Below are 24236 nucleotides of genomic sequence, written 5' to 3'. Positions count from 1 at the left end.
AACGCTTGCTCTTCGGCCAAGAAGCCTTCCACAGGGGGGCTTATTTGCAGCGGGTTTTCTTGCTTTGGTCGTGTTACTACGAATTGTTTGAGAACGATCTGCCTTGTTTTTTGCTGTGGAGATGAGCCGTCGATGGCTTCCTTCTCGGCTTCGTTGTAATTTGTGTTTGTTTGTGCCGCTTAGGGGTTGTGTGGTACCTATTGTGGTAGATTTGCGCCACTAGTTCTTTTGTTTTCTATTGTTTGTGGTGGCCATGTAAGGGATTTACTATGTTTGTTTTCTGTGATTTACTCACTGCAGATTAAGGATTTGGTCACTTAAGAAATGCACCCAGTTTGGCACCCTTTATGTAATCGTGGTGTAACTTTAATGAAATATCACTATCGCTTGGGAACAAAAAGCTAAAGGAGCTCCATTCGACGGTCTACTGGTCATTTGATATTTAGCAAATCATGTAGCTCGACATAGACATGCTATGTTGTTTATTGATGCCTAAAAGTGAATAAACAGACAAGGTTTTGAGCTGTTGTAAATTGTATATTCTGTAGATAGACATATACTTGTTATGTTGTTTTTATCTGGAAAAAATGTGTCCACATTTTGTGTTCAGACACAGCTGCATATTTATATTTAATATTCTTCTTCTTTTAAATAGGGGACTAGCTATTGGCTTCGTCACAGTAGTCCACCTTTTCAACGGTCGGAAGACTCACATAGACCTTTCAGCCTTCCCCCAGCATTACTCTTTCGAAATGCACCGGTGAAGAGATATTTAGACACGGCAATTGGAAAAAAGATTGAGTAGAAAATCAGCCAATGTATCGATTCTCCATCTGCAAGTATAGGGTGTTAGAGTGTGAGTATGTTTTTGACATATTGAACCAGTTATAGTGTATGAGTTCGATGTGGAAAAGTCTTGTTAATAAGCTTGAAGTAATCCTTTTTCTTGTGGGATTAAAAGTATTGAAAGTTGGTTCATGTTTAGGGGCTTGACTTGTATTAGGACTGTAAGTTCTTTCTAGTGTCGAATATGGATTGAATGTTTGATTCCCATACTGATTCTAATAGGAAGATAGTTAGGAAAACATTCAGTATATATGTGAACGTAGCCACTGCTCTTGCGATCTCTCTGCTTATTTCGTTCCAAAGACCTGATATTTGGGGAGCAATTGTGTTTTGCTAAAGAGGAGAAGGCTAGTAGTTTCAAAGCTGTGATAGCTTCATCTTCCGCATTGAGTTATGCAGGTATTTTTCTCCTTGTTCTTGTGTTGTCATATTGTTCTTGAGTTTTGTGATTCAATGGTATATCTGTGATCTATGTACCGTGTTGCTTACATGTCTTACATAGGGAACATAGTAATAACCATATTGAAAAAGGTATGAGAACTATCCAAATCACGAATAGAGAAGACGATGAAGGTTAAAAAAAAAGAAAAAAAAAAAAAAAAAAAAAAAAAAAAGGAAAGCTAGTATTGATATATATATCCCTAAAATCTTGAATCAGACAAAACACAATCTCTTAAAATTTTAAAACTAAATAAAAGCTTTATAAAACAATTTAGGGGAAGGAATAACCTAAGCATACCGTTGCTACAAGCCATAGTTATGTATCACATTTGGCATTCTAGCTACGAGCCATTGCAAATTTGATGAGTAATGCTTGGTAGATCAACTTTTAGATCAAATTAGTAAATCATATGAGTGTCAAAACAAATACGTTATTCAATACTTAAGTAATAATTGAATCGTCAATAGTCAAATCATATAGTTTATAAAATTTAATTTAATAGTTGGTATTCTTATCATTACTCAATTTTGATCTGGAATGCTTATACGAGGGGTTTGAGCGGTAGGGAAGAAAGTTTTGTTTGAAAACAGTTTTTATGTTTGGAAAAAGAGCCGAAAAATTATTATGCTAAGAGGTGGGCTTTATTTCAAATCGAGGTCCGACGCTCTGCAATGTTGAATATTGGACTTTAGAGAAAGTTTTGAACCCCAACGTTTTGGTAAGGTGCCCAGCCCACTCTCAAATCTAAAGCATTTTGGGACAATTGTGTGTATATTTTAAAAAGCAGAGGTTTAGTTTGACAAATGTCTTATTTTGTGTAATAACCTATTACCTTGTATTCTGATTCTGAAATGGAACGAAGTGGACAACATATGAATTTTTAATTTGATGATCTCCATTAAAACTCAAATAAAACCAAGTTAATTATGCGTTTATGTTTATCAACACAACAAACTATATGCTTGTAACAAATTAAGTCTTACTTTGCAAGTAATGGATTGTCTTGATTCTTACCATTCATTATCAACCTACCGCGTTCAAACCCTCCCTCCTCCAAAGTAGAGGCATTTATAGAGAATTAGAGATTGCAAAAAATACGACAAAACAGAGCCCGTGACCCTAATATATAAATTCAACGACTAAGTCATCTACTATGATTAAAATTTCCCAAATAATTGGGTTACCACTTCTATATTATTCTTAGACAGCTAATAGTTTAATTACGTATGTTTCTAGCTTAGGCAAAATGATTTTTTGGCAATGCATGTTTAATTCAACGCGTAGCAATTTTTCTTCATGTATTCAGTAAAATGACCAAGTTGGGTTACATATGTTTAATTATGTCAAATTTCTAATCTTAATCAATATCAAAGTGGATCCTTAATCAACCTATAATCTTGATTAAGGATTTATTTATTTTGGTAGGCCACACCTTATAATTTGACTGATGATAGGTTGCTAAACTCTGCTCTAAGATGCTTGAAATACATATAAGAGACAAAATATGGTTCAATGAGAATATCACTGGGAATGAATTCATAAATGCCAGTTTTCAAATATTTTGTTTTTCTAATATTTCTTATGGATTTTCAAACTCATCATGTCTCCAGTTGTTATTTCTTAATGAAGATAGAGCTGAGTTAACCCTCTTCTGTTGAAAATACAGAACTCAAGAGATTCGCACATTGTGGAGTCTCATTTCCAATAATTATAGTTGAATCATTTGAGCCGTTCATTTTTCAAGTCCCCATTTAATGATAACTTCATAAAAATCCAGCCACAAAACTATATTTATCTATTTACTTGACATAAATGGCTCAGTGATTTTCCATTTAACCCACTTTCTGCAAGAATTATCCTTGATTGAGTTAAAATGCAGAGTCGGAGCCGCGACATGTCCCTTAAGGAACCATAAACCTAACCTTAGCTGTGTGAAGCGCTTGTTGTAAGAAGGAAGGAAGATGAGTGCAGTCCTCAGGTGAACAGCAGCTAGCCAACCGGCTGGTATTGTCAAAACGTGAGGACTGCTATAGTTATTAATTATAGTAGATTAGTTTCTAAGTTAGAAAATTATAAGAACTATATATAAAAAAAACTTTATATACCTTTATATATAATGCATAGAGTTTCCTTTTGTTGCTGTATATATTATAATTTTCTTTTAAGAAATATATATATATATATCTGTACAACTTTGAAATAATAGGGTTTACACTTGCTGCTTTAATAACATAAAATGCACTCTCAATCTTTGTAAGAAAACAAATTAGATTTGAGTGTAGTGTGACCACCCAGCAGACAACCGCTCAATTTGGGAGTAATGTTCATGGAGAGAAGACCCTTTAATTTGGTAATTATATAGGTAAATTGATGAATGTATATAATGATATTGGTCAGTATCGTATTGTCCTTAACGAATTTTTAATATGCATGCATGTCCAGGACCAGGACCACACAATATTTCATTATCGCGATAATTTTTGTTGTGCAATTGTTAATGCTTAATTTAGAAAATTAGAGCTGGATGAAAATAATCCCGTTATAATTATTAGCTAGTTCATATATGTGCAGTTTGGGCATAAACTAGTCTTATTATGCATGATTAGCACACACCAACTTTACTTAGCAAGAAAATTAATTAAAAACGTACGGTGTTCAATAATATTAGAGCAAGATACTGGTCTGGACAATGCTCAATCACGCAATAAGCATGTTAAGCTAAGGAGACCCACCAGTTTCAGGACAGAGTTTATGGTCAACAGTCAATGTGGAATGATCTTATTAACAGATCAATATTTAATCACCTTCGATGATGATGATCCATCTGGATGTGACTCACTGGCTTAGTAAATGTTTTATATGTTGTATGAGAGGAGTCGTCAAGAAAAACCAAGAACGTATGCAAGTTTTTAGAGAAACTCTAATACATTCCAACTGTTCTAATTAATTTTATGCTCTGCACTGTACACAAGGCATATTAGGAAAACTTGGGTTGGCAAGCATTTTTTTTTTAAAGAAGTTTTAACGAAAAGCCCACGGTACTGTTCACTTTAACGAAAAACCACATTTTTACACTAAAAAGTCAATTCTGGTACTATTCACTTAACTCTTTATTTTGTCCTTATCATTAAAATTTAAAGTTTTCAAGCTTTTGTCATTAGTTTTTTTTTTTTTTTTAATTTTTTTTTATTCAAAGATAGAGCTTATTAGATTCTAATTAAAATATTTACATTTTCAGTTAAGATATTAAAAAGAAATTCTAGACTGATACAATCCCAGCTAAACGACCCCCCACCTTTTTGGAACGTTGCCACAGAATATGTCACTCGATTTCCATCCCCACGAACGAGTAAACTCGAACGAAACAGCCCTCACACCGTTTACTATAGACCAAATATCATGCATGATACTTTCCAAAGATGCATCGACGACAATCTCCTTATTTACCATGCGAATCATAACACGTGCATCATACTCCACAATCAGGTTATTGAACCCTTCCTTTCTGCAAATCCAGAGCTTCTCGAATTGCAGAACCCATATAGGCCTTTTAATACTAAGCTTGCATGACGGCGTGAGTTTGAACCTTGTCGGTAACTAATCTAACATCTAATTTAATAAAATTTATCGTTTGACAAAAAAAAGTTTTATTTTATATTTTTTTACCTTTATTACGAGAGTTTCTTCTTCTTCTTCTTCTTCTTATTATTATTATTATTGTTGTTGTTGTTTAGATTTTCAAAAACCTCCAACCTCATGAATAGTGTATTTTATTTGAGGACAAAATTAATAAAATTAATATTGTAGAAATGTGAAAAATTAAAAAGAAAATATACAACCACTCGTAATGACAAGTTTTACAACGTTCATAAAGGATCACTTCAAAATCCGGCACCACAATCTATAAACTATCTATTTATAATTAACTGTCGATTGTCAGTTATGCTTTATTTTATCATCGAATTTTGTTTTTTAGATTTAGCTTTTTGAATACATGATCTTTTAGTGAATGTAAAGAAATAAACAGTTCGAATGGTTGATATCACGTCTAATATTTATGGTTAATTAATTGAAATATGAGTCGATATTATATAGTTTCTAGAGAGTTTATAAACTTTGAGCAATATTTCACTAATGGTAAAACTGTAAATGTAATATCAACAATTTGAACTATTCATCTTCCTGCATCCTCTAAAAGATCATGCTTTCAAAAAAGAAAATTTGAAGAAAAACAAAATTTGGTATTTGATAAGAAGAATGGAGCGTAAATGTAAACGATAATCAATGGTTAAATTTCGATTTATAGTTTATGTGATTATAGTGACGAATTTCGCAATTGAGCCTTTCGTGAAAGTTGTAAAGCTTGTCAATACGAGCGTTTATATATATAAATTTTTTTATAGGGTCATTTTGGTTCCGGTCCCTAATCAACCTAATTGTTAGACTGAAACCTTGTTTGTTTAAATATTTTGATTGAGGTCCTTAGCATCATTTAAGAGATTTAATTCATGCATTTATACATTTAATGTCCCACAAATTATGAAATTTAAACAAATTCAATTAATATTTTAAATTATAATAAATACTTAAAAGTCAAATTTAGAGTAATATTGTTCTTCACAAAGATTATAGCAAAAAAAAAAATAATGTATTGATCACATAATTATTAACATATTTTAAAAATTAACTATTGATATATTTTAAACATATTAACATAAATAATACATATAATTAGCATGGGTACATTTAGGAAAATTAAAAATGGGTACAAATAAATTAAAAAATATGGGTACAAATACAAATAAAAGTTTAAAAAATATGGGCACAAAAAAGAATTAATATATGAGTACAAATTAAAACTGAAAAGAAAATTGGAACAAATTAAAAAAAAGGGTCGTAAATTAAAAATAGGTACAAACTAAAAATAAAAATATATGATAAAAAATTTAGCCATAAATATAAATATACCAAATGTAACGTTTATAACACTAAATGAATATATTTAGAAATAAAATATTTACTTATTGAAATAATTAATGACGTTTATTAAAATCTAGGGGCATTGATCTAAAATTGAAAAGGAATAAGATTTTTAATCAATGGAGTAGGAAAAATAGGGATGAGAACCTAGTTTTACCTATTTTATATCATTCACACTTCTTTATTAATTAATATTTATGTGATACATGGAATGGAAGACAAATGTGTTTTTATGTTTTGAAGTAATATTTATGTGACAATGTGGCATGTATATACGTACTAATTTAGTATCATATTTTTCATTTGATTATTATTGGTTTAAAATATAGTTTCTTTAACGAGTAACGGGTTGAGTCATATTACCCGTTAATATTAATACTTCGAGTTTGGATTGGATCAATATACCCGTTTATTTTGACGGGTGTTACACAACACGAATGTCAGGTCTAGTTAAACCCTTGTACTGCACTCAAATTTGGTATATAGCATGGGTTGTGTTTCTTTATTAGTGGTTACTTTTTTTTTTTTTTTCTTCTTCTTTGGTTTTAAGATAAGGAACATTCCATTAATGAAAGAAAACGAGAAACATCATCAATAAAGAATATGCAAGTGGTGGATTGCTCATTTGCTTTGGTAGTTAGGGTTTTTTCTTTTTATCTATTGTGTCTTAAGTTCAAATTCTCCATCTCCACTTAGTGTAGTTTAAATTAAGAATATCGTTTTTATTAAAAACCAATAAAAAATACAGTTCCAAAATTACAGACACAATAAAAAGTCAATACAAAACCTCACCACATAACCACATCCAACCAAACAGCAGGATGATAGTGAACACCATACCATCAATTGAAGACCTTACAAAGACAAACGACAAAAAACTGGTTATGAATCCCCTCAAACCATCACAACTGGCACCACAAGAAAAGGTCGCACCATCCTATGATGAGCTTTCTTCTCATGCATCTTTGCCATGTGCACAAGCGCACAAACTACAAAACCACTACTTCAGATTTGAACAAAATGTGTAAAATTCATGTGCACTAAAAAATATGTCTAACAAGTGTGAGCCTAAAATTTAACTAAATGATTTGAGTCGTTAAAATATCTCGGGGAAGAATGGTGAGCGTGAGATCTTGTTGTCGACATGTATTGGTTTATTTTCTGTGAACCGGGTATAGATGTTGGATTGATATATGTTGAAGGAACCGGGTATAGATGTTAGATTGATATACGTCGAAGGAAGACAGTTGGATTTACGTCCAAATTAATATGTCGGGACTATAAATTTTCCTCAGATCTGCCCCCGCCATTGACAAATTAAATTTCCTTAGAGCTTAGAGTTGCCCCCGCCATTGACAAATTAATTTTCCAATTAATTTTCCTTAGAGCTGCCCCCGCCATTGACAAATATTTTCGCTCTTCCAACTAATCTGTTGAACTCAAACTTAAAAAACATAGCTAGACATCTGATGTGCTGCCACAAGTGGGGATTTGATTAGCTTATCTTAATTCGTCGCCATGCATTTAATTTTCAGTTCAAGTACTTCAACAACTAAATCTTTGCACACAATCTTTTATACTCCATTAATTAACCTAGCTAGCTAGAACAGGTTTTATGTATTTATATTACTCTAGTTTCAAGCCCATATTTAAAAATATATATATATATGTTGTTTGTGTCTTTTACTAACTAGTGGGCTTATTTTATAAACAATCTTATATATTTCCATCTCAAGCTGACCGTTAAATGTTTATAATAACCAATATATATAGCTAGGGTTAAGTTTAACTAATCCCTTGTAAACGTAGACTGAAAACGCTTTCCATACAATGTATCTTTCAACATTAGTACTCTAGCTCGCTTAATATCCTACCTGAGAAATGAGTGCTCTGTGATTTGTTTCAAGTCTTGCTCAAAGGCCGGCGCAATCTGACAAAATATAATATCATATGTAATAACAACTCCATGAAGGAGAAAGGATCCGGTCTGGATCCTTCTCATCAGAGGCCATGATTAAGTGATTCGGACGGTTGAAATTTGATCTAACGATTACAAACAAGGAATCCCTCTAAAAGTTACAATAATTGTAACCGTTGAATCAAATTTCAACGATCTGGATCACTTAATCCTGAACTTTTGATGGAAGAGATCTGGACCGCATCCTCTTCCCTCAATGAATTCAACCAAAGGCTGACAATGATTGAAAAGTTTCAGAGTTGTAACCGCCAACCCAATATTTTTCTTCTGCTTTAAAATGGACAATTTGACGTCAAACTGAAGGTGAAGAGAGGCAAATGACTGACAAATTAGGTCACCCAAGTCGTGGCTCGAGGATTTGACGAAATTGCCGACGAAATAATAGGCGTGGGGACGATGTTTATCAATTTGAAATGTGAAGGACGGTAGTGATTAGTTGCCTAAACGTCAAACCATTTGCGAAAAAAAAAAAACTTATTAATTAAAGTTTTAAAATGGACTCTGTGTGAATATTTTGATGTTTAGCAATAACGTCCCCCTCAACACGATTTCATTGTTTTTGCTCCTATAAGCATTCTCTTTTGAGGATATCAACACGGTTTCATGTTTTTGTTCCAATAATTAAGCACAGTCCTGATATATATTTTCTTAAAGCATTACACAAACAGATGCTTGTTCCAGACAATATTGCAATTCATTTGATCTTTGCCATGTTGTTATGAGCTTCCGTGCACTTCTATTGACGTTATTTAATAAGTACGTATACTTTGCATGCTTTATTTTAGTATTTAACCATACCAAACCCTAACAAGAGAAACCAGGAATAATATGCATAATGATCAGATGCACCAGTGCTGTAAAATTAACACCATCTCATAATTTCAATGTTTTATAGTTTAATTTTTATTTCCCAATCCATCGATTAGCTGTTGAGTTCAACAAAAGGTTATGCACATGGTTCTAGCTACGTCCCAAATTTAATACGATCCAAATTTTTCAGTAGGATGGAGAAACAAATTTCTTTAAAAAAGTTAAGAGCATGTAATTCACATAAATGAGTTCACAATGAGCGAAGATCTGAGACTTTAATATCATCTTGTTACAAAATAATTGGAATTATCAATGTAAAATTTCATATCAAGAATTGTTAAGTATGAATAAAATATAAAACGTGTTGCACATGTATGATAAAATATAAAATCCAACAATTAAGTTCGTGAACACGAAATTTGCCGAAAGTTATGAGATGGTTTACTAACAACTTTTCTTTAGCAGTACTGTTACATTTAACATCATTTATAAAGGAGCTCCTTATCTGTCGAAATTTCTCTTTCCTATATGTAAAAAATTGTGATGTGTTCAATTTACTTCTCCTTTTTGATCATTTTTTCTGTTTACACAATTTCTTATTGAATGGTGTGAAATTTACTAACTTTATTATGTACCAGGGTCAATAATTTTTCCTCTTTTTACAACAGCGTCAATAATTTTTACTAGGTGACAAATAAGAATGTAGACACTTTTTAAGTCGCAGTTGTGGTGGGTCATAAGGGCTCTGTAAGCTGCTTTTTATCTAATTCTATAGTTTTCGATAAAATAAAAAAAACCTAATATGTAATAGTGTTCTTTTAACCAAGAAAAGAAAGTTAAAAAAAAAAAAAACAAAAGAGAATGTCATTAATAATAGACTAGCTAGGGTTGTGAGGACACAAACTTTACACACAAGCGAATGAAGTGTGGACATATGGAAGAAAGGCGTAGAAGCATCACTTATGATTTTTGTATGACTTTCATATATAAAATCAAATGAAGTAGCAACCAAATTGGTACATGCATGTAATTTAACATTACATAAGCATCGAGTGACCGGACGGCAGAGAAAGATCTGGATATTTCATTATTTGAATTGACACGCCTTTTGATGATGATGAGTGAATCAGTGAATCTGCGGAGGATCTGAGTGAAAATATGAATATGTGGTGGGGTTGCCATGCATCTCGTTTTCTTGCCCGTAAAGGACTCGTGAAGGAGGACTCAAGGATTTCCCACCCATGGAAACGTACACAAAATTTCATAGGGCCAACCCAACATCTAAGTAAAAGCTCATTTTTGCAGTGCATCAACTTTTACACTGCAATAATGATAATATCAAGTGCACTGATTGGTTACGTGTAACCGGGTACCGATTTGTAGTACTTTGTATATAAATGATATTGGTCAGCTGTGAAAATAAGTCGAGGGTTTGTTCTTTCGATTTAATTGTGTTTTGTGTATGTTTGTAACGTTTAGCGGTTTGTGTAGTCTTAGCTTTAGCAGTGACCCTGTGTGGTTATGAATCTCATTATGTTGTTCACTATTTTTTTGCTGTGTGGTCTGAGCTTTAGTACGTATCTCATTATATTGTTCACTATTCTTTTGGCACAGCTTAGGGTATAAATTCAGGCTTAAACATAAAAACTAATGATAAGGACAATGATTATTATCACTTTTATATAATATTGTATTTATATGATACATTGTTGACGTTCGGTCCATGTTTGAGTGATATCTTTTAGGTGATAGAAAGAAATATAATGCAAGGGTGTCGATTATATTGATATTGGGGGAACCAAACACTTAGGAGTAACTAATCTCTAATGTCACATGGGCATATATATATATATATTTTTTTTATTTTATATATAAAAATGGAAATTAGTTGTAGGGCCAACGCCACATCGAACTTTAACAATCTGAGTGGTCTATTTTTCAAGTTGCACCTCATAGGTTATCCTTACAAAATATTAGCTAAATCGAAAATATTTGAGACATCTAATTGAGTTCAAAGAAATTGAAGAACACTTTGTTTTAGGAAAACATTGAAATTTCATCGTGATAATAAAATAGGAAAATGGTTTCGAATTGAATTGAATTTTTGTAAAGATGATCCATGAATCGAGACTTACAAAATAAACAGCTTGGATCATTGAAGTTCAATGTGGAGTGTGTCCCACAACTAATCCCTAATTTTGAAATAAAATAGGGATCCTTTCCATTAAAGGGCCTCTATATGTGGAATGGTAAGTTTTGTAACTCACATACTACCGCAGACAGCCATACACATAGACACAAGGAAACAGATTCAGCCTCCTCCTCTCTCCTGCCTAATAAGTTGCTCGGGATTAGATAGCGCGTTAGCAAGGCCATCTCCAACCGAGGACTGGCTAGAGGCTCGTTTTAGCCCTCTGACCCTTAAAGATATTAATATTTTAATGAACAGTACATGGCCATATTTGCCTCCGTCTCCAATCGTGGGCCAAAGGGCTAGAGGGCTCGTTTTAGCCCTGTCACAAATAACCGTCTCCAACCGAGAGCCATAGGGACAAACATAATTTATTATTTAAATTTAAAAACTACAACAACTTAAATTTAAAAACAACAACTTAAATTTAAAAACTACAACTGAAATTTAAAAACTACAAATTAAATTCGAAAACAACATTAACTTAAATTTAAAAACTACAACAACTTAAATTTAATATCCATAATCAACATCATCTTCATCATCTGCCATCGTAGGAGTATAGTTAGAGGAAACAACTGCCGTCGGCTCATAATTTTTTTTTGTTTCCTATCAAAATAGGCCTTTCTCATTGGAGTGTAATTTGAAGTGTTCCTTTCCATATTCTTATCATCCATCTCTTCTTGTATTTGTTTGGCCCGTTCTTCATGCCTACACTTCATTTCTTCCGCCTCAAGGGCATTTTACTCCGCCAATAATCGCAACGAGGCCACCACTTCATGTTGAGCGGCGTAATCATCATTTGCCTTGCCCTTTTCCTTCAACCTTCACACCTTGTTTCATCCCATAGCCTTAGGTATGGAACCTTCACCCGAAGAAGAATTTTCTACCCTTGTTTGTTGAATGTTTGGAGATCCATCTTCATCCATATTTGCAGCTAAAGATGCAGTTCTGAACATCGGCGTAGGAGCTCTCTGTGGTGGATCTTCAAATAACACCCACCTTTTACAAATTTCCCAACAACTGTGAAACTGAAAGGGTTTCGAGCTGCTGTCCATATACACTTCCTCCGCTTGGCGTACCTAGAAAAAAATTAAAGAAATTATTTATGAAATTAAATGTAATATAATTAAATATTTAAAATAAATTGTGAAAACGCTTACTTCGTTGTAGTAATTAGTGCCGCTTTCATGTCTACTTGTGGCTGCTAACAATGCTTGATGCCATTTGTTCAAACTTGGCTGAAGATGTTTCTTCCATCTTGAAGAACAACTCTCGCGGTTTCGAATAGTCATTGGAGTGGTGCCTTCATAGAACTCTAAGTATTTTTTGGACGAACGAGTCCAAACACCGTCATTGGAGTGGTGCCTTCATATTCTCAAAATTCTTTTTAAGAATTCCTGTCAGTTATAACCGACAGGATTAATCAGTTTTCTGGCTAGCCCTGGGCAAGCAGCCAGCCCTGGGCAAGCAGCCAGCCCTCCAACCCTCTAGCCCTTTCAGATTTCGTAGGGCCCTCTCAGATTCCACGAGTCCTCTGGCCTATCCCTCGGTTGGAGACTGTTTTCGGGCTATTTTCGGCCCTCTGGACCCTTTGGTTGGAGATGGCCTAAGGTCAGCAGTTCAAGTGAGTCTGGATTAATTTCATTAAGTTAATTCTTAGTCATACTAAATACGGAATTAGTAATCCTAGCTAGCCGACTTTCACCTAAGACTTACCTTAGACTAGTAATCCCACTTATACCAACTTGCTCCAACCCTTGGGGAAAATATAAGTTTTAACCCAAAACTCATTTTTGGGGTAAATTTAGGCTAGAACCCTTTGCCCCTAGGTTAGTGGGCTAGCCCACTATATATGTGTATTTTATTTAATTTCATATTTATAAATTCATTGATTCCAACGGCTATGATATATTATGATCAAATTCAACGGTAAAAAAAAAAAAAAAAAAAGATCTAATGGTCTAAATTTAAATCCAAAAGCTAAAATAATTTTAGAAAAATCTTTCATGCGTTTCATATTCTTTCATAGTGTTCCACGAGTTTTATGGTGTCGGTTTAGTAATTTTTCAATATTGATCGAAATCTAAATATTATTAGGTTAAAATGTTCATAGAATTAAATTAGGATAGTTTACATAATTTTTTCTTTTAAAAGTTACTTTTAGAAAAAAATTAAACTATATTCATTCTTTAATAATGTAGAGCTAAAAATTTAATCTAGAAGGGTTGGGGCAGAAAAACTGATTTTTGGTTAAAACCTAAATTTTTATATTATAACCTAAGAGTTAGAGATGATGTAAGAAGGTGAAACAGAAGCGACCTATATGTGTATAATGGTAAGTTTTGCAACTCACACTACTACCACATACGGCTATACACATAGACACAAGGAAGCAACTTGTGTCTCCAAAAAGGGAAAAAATGACGACCTACTACTCTTCTATAGAAAATGGCCGAGTACGCAGACCTAGCACTGTGGCACTTTGGCCGCTACGCCCCCTTTGGACCCCCTACCCACTGTGAATGGTGCTAACAAACAACCCATAACAAGACAAAAACTTAGAGAGAGAGAGAGAGAGAGAGAGAGAGAGAGAGAGAGGGAGAGAAAACCAGTAGTAGTTTTTGGAGACGACCTCACCACCCCATTCCGATATTGTGGGCTGTCAAAAGTTGTATTGTTTTCTGTGTGACGTGCGTGCATGCATTATGCAAATGAAACCGCTTTGGAAAACCGCTTAGTGTCGGGGTGGTAGGGGGATGAAGCCGTGGTTTTCTCTCACACCACCCAGAGGAGCCATATAACAACGGTGCCCTGTGCCTCTCGTGGTCGTACCAGTCTTGTCATTTAGAGTTTGATTAGCTTAATTATAGTTTGATCTCCAGTTGTTGTTAATTAATCTCTTAAATCTCATGACTTATTTCTTTGATTTTATGTTTTTTGATTGGTTCAATACGCATCCACAGATGTAATGACACTAACAACCGCATAATTAGCTCCATATTAAATATATATATATATATTTTTTTTTTTATGGATGGCTATACCGTGTGAAGATGTAAAGGTAAAAGAGTTCTAAATTAGTGAAATAAGAAATTTAGCAAAGATTTATAAAAAGTTGGACTATTCTTCATATTAATTAATTTTATAGTAAAATCTCAACTTCATTCAATCGGTATGTAGTGAATTAAAGTCAAAAGAAGTCCATCCTTATCAAATGTTCACTACTACGATGTTAATATGTTATTCTTTGTCTCATCTTTATTATTGATAGCTAATAGTAATATGAATAACGCACACCCAGATAATATGTTATAGCTGATGCTAATGGTAATATGAATAACGTACACCTAGATAATGTGTTATGGCTGATGCCGTTTAACTATAAACTACTTGAACAAAAACTTATAACTTTATATGCATGGTTTAGCCACTTGAACTACAAGTTTTTTTTAAATAAAAATTTAATTTAATTTACAGGTTGTGAATTGCTCTGTTGTTTAATGTATTCTTATTACAATCTGGTTCAAACCTTTTTCCTTTTTAGTGTATACTTGAGTAGAAAATACTAATAATAAAAATCAAATCAAATGAAACTTAATTTTCGTTCTACGTGCACTTTTTTTGTACAATCAATAATGTAAGGACCATATCTTAAATATCACATTTAAGTGTAAATGCCGTGGAAATTAAAATATTCTTTAAATCTTGATTGTACATCCTCCTTCTCCCTATTGATAAATAAAATTTGTTTTTTTTCCTTAAACATAGAAATAAAATATAACCTTTCTTTTTCTTTTCAAATTCCTCAAGTTTCTATTCATCATAATTATCATAACCATGGCGATGGATAGTTTTTTTTTTTTTCTCTCTCTCTCTTTTTTTTTTTTTTTTTTTTAAATGAGGACAACTGATGGCAAGTCACGGTTATCCATCATTTCTGGGCCCAAAGAAGCTATGGATAGTTTAATTTTGCTGTTTTTATATGACACTATTACTTCAATTTTGTATTTGGTCTTGTAATTTCCAGCTACTACTTATATTTCTAGCTGAACTGCCACTCAGTACTACGGTCTGATAGTTTCCTCTTTGCTTAGAAGTGAGAGGTTTTAAGATTCGAATCTCGTGGATGTTTGCTTAGAAGTGAGAGGTTTTAAGATTCGAATCTCGTGGATGGTGAATTTGATACCAAATTAGGCTGTTCATTATATGGCTTAGCCGAACTCCCCCTGCCCCTAGTGTTAAAATATTGATGTACCAAAAAAAAAACAAATCTAGATGAACTATGATATCAATGGATTTTCGATCCGAAAGTTATCCTAGTTATAATGTTAATTATGATACTTAAAACTTAACACCGAAGCGACCAATACGATACTAGAAATCTAAAATCAAAGTGAGGTTCCGTAGCACGTTAATTATATTTTTCAAATTGGCAGATGTATTGCATCTAACATAATATAGTTTTGGCTTTGAGTGATTTTTAGTACAGATAATTTTGAGAAAACGTAAAAAATAAACGGTTGATTCATCGAAATACAATAAGAAGTGGATCCTATAAGTAATCTCTCAAATAAGCTTATCTAAAAATCCATCAACTGATGGGTAATAACATATATACTTTTGTATGTATGTATATATAAATAATACACATATCTTTAGCTTTAGCTCATACCTAGCCTATGATGGCATACTAATACTGTCTATGAAATTTGAAATAGGCATAATTGGATATATAAATAGTCTTTATGGTGATAGATTATTTGGAAGATAATCCTTGTGGTTAAAAAAAAAAATTGAATTTAAACATATTTATGATGAAGTTTGTTGAAAATTAAGCATAAAATCAAAATTTCCGTTAATTTTCCGTTAAGCTTCTTAGATAACTATTTAGTGCAACTTTTTCAACAAGTTTCTCATCAATATTCTAGAAAGTTACTAGCTCAGTCTAACTAAGAACAAGTTTGAATTTCAACAATCCTATATGAGCAACAGTGAATCAAAATCTTTGAGCACTGATTTTGATAAATTTGTCATTTTTCTTTATTAAGCAAACCTTGTTTGATAAATTGATGAATTGAATCCAGATACTGTCTTTACAAACAAGTCCTTCTTGTAGATTATTTTAATGTAATATTTGTAGTTGTAGCTGTGAATTTTCTAGTCGGAGATATTTGTACTTCAAAAAATTTGCGAATGGAAAATTCACAGCTACAACTACAAATATTACATTAAAATAATTTACAATAAGGACTCTTTGGAAAGTGCATTAAATAATAAACGTTTTTAGAGAAAATATTTTTGAATTCTAAAAGCACTTGTAGAAAGCACTTCAAGTGCTTTTTCATGATTAATTTGCATTTTTACTAAGAACTGGTTTTAAAAAATTTTGCATTAAAAACACTTTCAGTCATTTAAAATAACTTAACAAACGAGCCCTAAATCTGTTTGCTCAATATAATCGAGAAACTATTGGGTCGTTGAATTTCCCATTCAGTTCCTCCTCAGTTCCTATCCCACGGCTCCATGTTTGCTCTATCCATTTGATTTTTTTCTTGCTTTTTTTTTTTTTTTTTTTATAAATAAAAGTTAGAATTTCATAGCAAAGATAGAGTAAAGATGTACAAAGAGATGAATTCTCTTTCCTTGTGTTGTCCTTAGACATTAGCATCCCAAGTGCGAGACATGGAGGCAACAAGCAAGTTGATTCCAAGCTATCGTAGGCCGGAACTGGCAATGGCAGTGGAAGAAGTTTGGTTGTTGAGTGTGAAACCATGACTAATGCATTTAACGGGGAAAAAAATGGAAGTTTTTTTTTTTAGGTTTAAATCCTAACGGACTTCACTACAATGATTTAAATACGAATTCTTACCGTATGAGCTATTTTCTGACTACTTTATCACCAAGAGGATCATTTATCCAATCAGGCCTTAGAAATATTATATAGATAACAAAACTGATCTAGTTATATCATTTAAATATAAATAATCAAGACAAAATTATAGCCAACAAAACAAAAATCTAGATTTTTTTTTTGGATTACATAATACAAATCTAGCTGGACGAATTAACCTTATATGCAATATGGACCAGTGGACTTAATTATAATGAAAAGTACAAATAATGTGGTATATAAGCATGCAAGTAAAAGGATCTTCTTTGCCCAATGGCATGGTTTAGTCATGTAACAATAAAAATATTATTGGTGTGTTGTGCATGAAAGTACGGTTAACAAGATGAGTGAGGATATATGGCCCGACATATACATACATATATTTAGTTATACTGTACACGAGTAATCGTAAACAAGAAACTAAAACATATAGTTAACTAAATATTAGGCTAAGACTAATTCTAATGCATGTGTTGGGTAGATAGGAATAGTCAGCTATTTTTGGGTTGATATTGGGGACGGTTTCGAAATCAGCCATCAAATTTTGTTTGCACAAAAAAAAAAAAAAAAAAAAAACTTGTGCGGTAATTGAGATATGCACACGATTTATGAAAGTATATTATGTTGAAATATCCACATTGATCGTATCTTAACTTTACACTAACTAATACCGAAGTCTTTTGTAATAAAACTTTACATCTGACGGATTATGCAGATGGTAATTACCAAGTCAGGGATCGTATCGGTGTTGTTGAAAGTGGATGTTTGGCCTGTCTCTCTGATAATTCTACTTGGTATTAGAACCAGAGAGTCAGCCTGTATTGCCACATGATGGGTATGGGTGGATTCCCTTGGCCTTGCGCAATGATGGTGGGTCCCTTGACCTTGCGTGTAGGGTGAGTCCCCTTAGCTCCACTTGGTTGCCAATATGTGGATCTCTCACGTGTGACTTGATGGATTGGGCATGTGGTAATTACAAAGTTGGGAACAGTATTGGAAACGGACCTTTGGCCCGCCTCTTTGATAATTCTACATATTCTACCTCACGTTTTCTAATTTGTGCACTTGACACGTAAATTACAATGTGATTTGGCAATTGTGTAACGATAATATTTAAATTCCTTTATGGGGATGAGCTCGTTCCTGCATTTGATATAAACTAATCATATATTGACATGTGTTTATCTTTTAAAAACATAAACTCTTAATCATACTCAAACTCCTAATTTGGATCTATCTATTTTTTTCGTTTTAAAATATTGCACACGTGTCAAGATATGATTGATCTATATCAAAAAGAGGAGCGAGGTCATTCCCAAAGTGGAACACAAATTAATCTTAATGTATATGCTTGAAAACTGTTTATCAACAATTAAAAAAAGAAAATGTTGTTTAGTGCGACTGCATGGGAGGATGATCGATTAATTTGCTATCAATATGTATGTAGTGAGATATCTTCTTTATTAAAAAAAAAAAAAACAATTGTATACCTTATATATCTTTCTTTTATGTCTAATTTCATCATTTTATTGTTGAGGATTTCAATCCAGTAATATAACACTTAGGATTAACATCGAACAAATAGCCTGGAGTACGAAACGTATATTAAATTTCAAATTGCCTTTACCATCATTACAATGGTTCTTAGTTTCGGAAAAGGAGGATCCGTATTCTTTTTCTAGGGATCCCGTGATCTCATCTGTTCATTGTATATCGTGCGGTCAGTTTTCATTAAAAACTATTCATATTTAATTTTAAATTTTAAATTTTAAAATGATTTTTGATCGCATGATGTACGATGAATGGGTGAGATCACGACGATGATCCTTTTCCCTTAGTTTCTAACAAGTTTTAATCATTTGTTAGATGTTTCATCATTTCATACCTAGAATGGCAGCTAGGATGCTAAGAAAATAGCAAAGAGTCAACACTATCAAATAAAAACTCAAACTTCAATAGAAACCAAATGCAACCTTTTCTCTTGCCACCTGAATATTTATATGTTTTTATCTCGGTAAAATGTTTTTAAAGAGAATTACTTGCCTTCTTTTTTTTTTCCCTAATTTCTTATGATCGAGGGAACTGGTGTTTCATTTAATTAATCATAACTAATCTTTAGCGCGTTTGTGCATAACATGCACCCAGCTGCATAATTACTAGGTTAAGTAGCTAGCTCGCTGGACTCTTCACCACATGTCAACAACTATCTGTTCACTGTTGCTTGTTTTTTTTTTTTTAAAGCATGTGGCTCAGATTGCTCGTAGCATTTCGGGTTCATAAATAAGTACTTACGGTCTTTAAACTTAATTAGTAGCAAAACACACAATTTGTCTGCCCTTGGCTAAATAAACCAGAATCAATTTTAGTTTCTAGCTCACGTTTCCATACAGCTCAACAATTCTACCCATAAACCAGACTCAATTTTAGGTTTATAGATCCCACCCTTGTCTTTTGGCTAACGTAATTAGGCTTATCTCCATTGTTGAACCCTTAAAACAGCTGCTGTATATAGAATTATATATAATATTAGATTCCTTGCAAAATACTCTGATAGTGGAGGGTATTTTTGTAAGACTCTAAAAATTAATAACAAAATGAAGGATATATAATGTACCCCTGCATGGATGTACCACCCATCTGCAAAATTGTAAGAACTCCACCGAGAAAAAAGTTAGAGCTACACATGGTGTGGATGCAATCCAACTTTGTAACGAGGAAGCTAGAGCCTAATCTAGCAGAAGTATCTTACCTACCTATACACAATTAAAGAAAAATGTTATTTTATCATAGTATTATTCTGTTTGATCTTCACTTGAATATACAGTTTAAATTTACAGTTTTGCAACATAAATATTTATTGTTAAAATCATGTTTCTCCTTCACCAGATAGTACTAAACCCTGTATAATTGCTTGTATTGTTAAATATATATATATATATATATATATATATATTTATCTAACGGAGTACTTATCCTTTGCGGCCGTGTGTCTTACACATTGTGTGGCACCAGTTCATTACTACAGTTGGACAAGGATACAATATCTCATAAAAGCTGCGAAGTCAAACACCCTGTACCAGCATTTGGATGGGGCTCTATGTCGCCACTCTCAAATTACAAGTTTTATTCAGATTCCCAGCTTACCGACCAAGAAAATTGCTAATGTAAACGATAGTAATATTGTCGACTTGGTAAATCCACAAGCTACCAAAGAACCGTTGTTTTGATAGGAGTATACTAGTACTAAGGATTCATATATGCAACACAAATTGCCCCATATGTTTAATGTCAATTAGTGCATTGGTGGTATGAGCCAAACGCTAACAGCCACACATGATAGACTATGCAGCCTCTATACATATTCATGAAATACTAGAAAACACACACAAACACAATGCCAAAATAGGTCTTTAGCTAACCACTATTTTAATATACACTGGTATTTACAATTAAGAAAACCTTAGGGATACCACTACTTGTATTTTTAAATTCTAGCCATATTAAAAAGGTGGTACGATACAAATTTCTTAGCAATTACTCTTAATTACAATTATTCAATGAAGACTTTCTTGCGATGTGATATGCTGATTGATTAGTAATTACCACCTAGTTAAAATTTCTCTTGGATGACAAAATTTTAATTGTAAACAAAAACTTTAAATACCTGGCAAAGTGTAACTCGATATGGTACCTACAAAAGTACTTAACCTAGTAGTGCTGGAAAGTTACCATTAAAGTTTTATTTTGAGTGGTGTTATGTAAACCACTTTTAATGGCTGCTAACCAAAATGATGTTCATCTTTGTTAAAGAGACCGTCATCAAAATGATCAATAAATGTTCTACACTCTTGATTCATGTACATAGGTGAGGACAGAAGGAAAAACCCACGATCTATCTACTAAATCTCAAAACGAAAAGGAAGAGAATAATCAAGTTATTAGTTGTACAGGAAGATTAAAAACAAATATCGACGAATAATTCTAACTTTAGTAATAAGAGGCAGAAAGAAAACAAACGAGGCCCACCAACTAATTTGAATTAGTGAGCTCACCCAAATTTTGGAGGCATTGTTGCATGGGACCCAACTCAGCCATTTTTCTCAACAGAGAGAGAAAATTTATGATTGTGGAGAAATTTTTCAGTATGCCGAAAACACAGTTTAATATATTAAATATTATAATATAAGTAGTTGAATTTTATTTATTTTTTAAATAGTAAACCACTTATATTATGATACTTATTGTACCGAGTAGTATTCCAACACACTGAAAATCTCTCGTGACCACGTAATATTACTGAGCTCAAGCATACAAAGAACCGGACAGGGTCTATAATGCTAACCCCACCCTTTGAAAGGGTGGGTCAAAGTTTTCGGAGCATATCAATTTTATATTGTGTGTTGTTTTGATTGCAGAGATTTCGGTGAAAAAGACTTGAAATCCCTCCTTTAGGCGAAGGATACTTGTCTTCTTAGTTCAGCTGCTTTTTCATGCAAATTACAATTTAACGTGTTAAAAAAAATTCGAACTTGCGTATAAAAAGAAAAGCATGCTGCTTGAACCGTTTGACTACATCAAATATGTTTAAGTCATTTCTACACACGCGTGATTTGCAAATAAAGAAGAATTCTCCTCCATGTAATGTAAGAAGTTAAACAGTATTATGTATAATCATGAACAATAGCAAGAAGGAGTATTACCTGAGAGAGATTCCATATTAATCTTAGGTTTTTAAGGGTCCTAAAATAAATAAACAAAATAATAGAAGTGAAACGTATTATAATAATGGAAGCCTTTTGAAAACTCGTTCCTATATAAATATTCCACTTGGTGCATCTTGTTATCAGGGCACTAACCTAACATCAACATTCCCACAAGAGAGAGAGAGAGAGAGAGAGAGAGAGAGATGGAGTTGAATGAACATGGTTTCTTAGAGGAGTTATTAGCTCTAAGAAGAGACAGTAGTAGTAGCAGTACATGGGAAACCAATATTCCAACAGAAATGAATGAATTGTTGTCTAGTAGTGGTAGCTGGGGAAATTTTGATTACTTTGATCAACAAAACCCTTCATCTTCTTTCCTCCCAATTTCTTCCTGCACCCATGAATTCTCACCTTCATTTGAACCCAACTTTAACAGCAGCAACTTCAACGGTAACACCACCGTCAATCAAGAAGTCTACTATCCCTTAGGCTTTGGCATTACTGATGAAGCACTGCTCTCAGCTCACCAGCAGGTCACTGACTCATCCTACAACACCCTCGACACACCACCGTTTCCGGTCCCGGAAGACAATCCATGGTCCATGCTTGAAGAAGAAGAGTTGGGTTTCCCTGGTGATGAAATGCACAACTTGGAGACTCAAGCTGAAGCTGCTGGCTGCAAAGTGGAGCCAACTCAGTCCCCTGACCAAGTCCCAGCTTTCAACATAGGAATGTGTGTGGAGAGAAATACCAGAGCTAATAATAAGAAGTTGCAGGGGCAGCCATCAAAGAATCTAATGGCTGAGAGAAGAAGAAGAAAGCGATTGAACGACCGGCTTTCGATGCTAAGATCAATTGTGCCCAAGATAAGTAAGGTAATTAAGTTTAATTAACCCCATTTTTTCAGAATGCATGTAGATATTAACGTTGAATACAGAGGCTAATTTTCTTGCTTAATTTATTAAAATGGTTTGTAGATGGATAGAACATCTATACTTGGAGACACTATAGATTACATGAAGGAGCTCCTGGAGAGAATCAACAATTTGCAACAAGAAATTGAAGCAGATCCAGATCAGTTAAATGTGATGAGCCTTTTCAAGGATATAAAACCAAATGAAATGCTAGTCAGGAACTCACCTAAGGTATGTACTCTGCAACACATCAACTTCAAGCACTTCTTAAATCCTCAAATTTAAATCTCAAAATGACGTGGCCGAGTTGACTAGAGCAGTTTGTGCTCTTCTTTCTGCACCCAATTTTGAGTCCCCTGCCCTGCAGTTTAGATTAAATTAGAATATCGCTAAAAAAAAAGTAATCCTGAATTGACATTGCTGTGGTACTGATTTGCAGTTTGATGTGCAAAGGAGGAATGCGGACACCAAGATTGACATATGCTGTACAGGAAAGCCAGGGCTGTTGTTATCTACAGTATCTACCTTGGAAGCCTTAGGCCTTCAGATTCAACAGTGTGTTATTAGCTGCTTCAATGAATTTGCAATGCAAGCTTCTTGTTCAGAGGTATGTGAATTGCCTTTTTTTCTTTTTGTTTTCTGATGCCATAATGGCACTGGGTATTTTTTGGCTTTCCAATAATATATATTTATAGAATCTGTTTGTGGATTGTGTAGTCGGAAAAGTATTAAATTAATGTTTTTTATTGTCCTGGTGATTCATTGTTGTTATGGAAACAGGATTTTGATCAGAGAACAATGGTAACTTCTGAAGACATAAAGCAAGCACTATATAGAAATGCAGGATATGGAGGAAGATGCTTGTAATTGCAAGAAAGTAAGAACTTTGCGGTAAATTTTTGGAAGAGATGGCTTTTTATGTAATCTCTGGAATTTCAGTGACAGTTGCAACTGAGAGTTTATAATGCTCTTTTATTAAATAATTGGTGTCATTTCATGGAGTAGCATTTGCTTCAGTAGTAGGAGATGTTAATTCATGTACAATGTATTTTCTATTTTCTTCTCCAAGAGTAAAAGAGTGTCTTCTACATTTGAAGTGCTGAAAAAAAAAAAGCTCAAATTAGGGTTTAAAAGCTATGTGGAATTGAATTGACGCGAAATGTTGGTTGTTGATTGCAAATAAAATTAGATGGAGAAAAGGATATAATGATGTAAGAAAGCTTTCTATGGATGCTGTTTGTTGCCTGCTGATTCTTATGTGGATATCCACATAACAATGAGGTGGATGTAGGTTGTTGCTGCTCCTGCCGCTGCACGTAATATGTCACTTAATCAGCTTGTTGTCCTTCTCCAGTGGCGGAGCCAGTATGTGGTCATTGGTTGTCCCTTGATCCTAACAACGTCAAAATATATTTGTTTGTGTATTGTATTTGACCCATAAATAGTTAAGACAAACTAAGTTATAGCCTCCTCCTACTA

The 24236-nt window shown here is 33.4% G+C and overlaps 1 protein-coding gene across 1 annotated transcript; it reads left to right on the top strand.

Moving 5' to 3' along the window:
* The first annotated feature begins 21973 nt into the window (after positions 1-21973).
* On the top strand, positions 21974-23847 carry LOC103941211 (transcription factor bHLH93-like). The gene is made up of 4 exons (XM_009351407.3): positions 21974-22718; positions 22821-22988; positions 23197-23364; positions 23538-23847. The coding sequence occupies exons 1-4, from the start codon at positions 22047-22049 to the stop codon at positions 23622-23624; spliced, it is 1095 nt and encodes a 364-aa protein (XP_009349682.2). The 5' UTR covers positions 21974-22046; the 3' UTR covers positions 23625-23847.
* Positions 23848-24236: the final 389 nt, after the last annotated feature.

This window comes from the organism of the source record quoted next, unplaced genomic scaffold (assembly GCF_019419815.1).
Source record: "Pyrus x bretschneideri cultivar Hongxiangsu unplaced genomic scaffold, Pyrus_bretschneideri_v1 Contig2, whole genome shotgun sequence".
Classification (NCBI taxonomy): Eukaryota; Viridiplantae; Streptophyta; class Magnoliopsida; order Rosales; family Rosaceae; genus Pyrus; species Pyrus x bretschneideri.
This window is presented reverse-complemented; position numbering and strand designations above follow the sequence as displayed.

What these genes read in the sequence shown, in the direction of transcription:
- LOC103941211 (XM_009351407.3), top strand. Translation starts at nt 22,047, where the DNA reads ATGGAGTTGAATGAACATGGTTTCTTAGAGGAGTTATTAGCTCTAAGA. An exon ending in TTGTGCCCAAGATAAGTAAG is followed by an intron (nt 22,719 to 22,820) that starts GTAATTAAGTTT and finishes AATGGTTTGTAG; the next exon opens with ATGGATAGAACATCTATACT. An exon ending in TGCAAGCTTCTTGTTCAGAG is followed by an intron (nt 23,365 to 23,537) that starts GTATGTGAATTG and finishes TTATGGAAACAG; the next exon opens with GATTTTGATCAGAGAACAAT.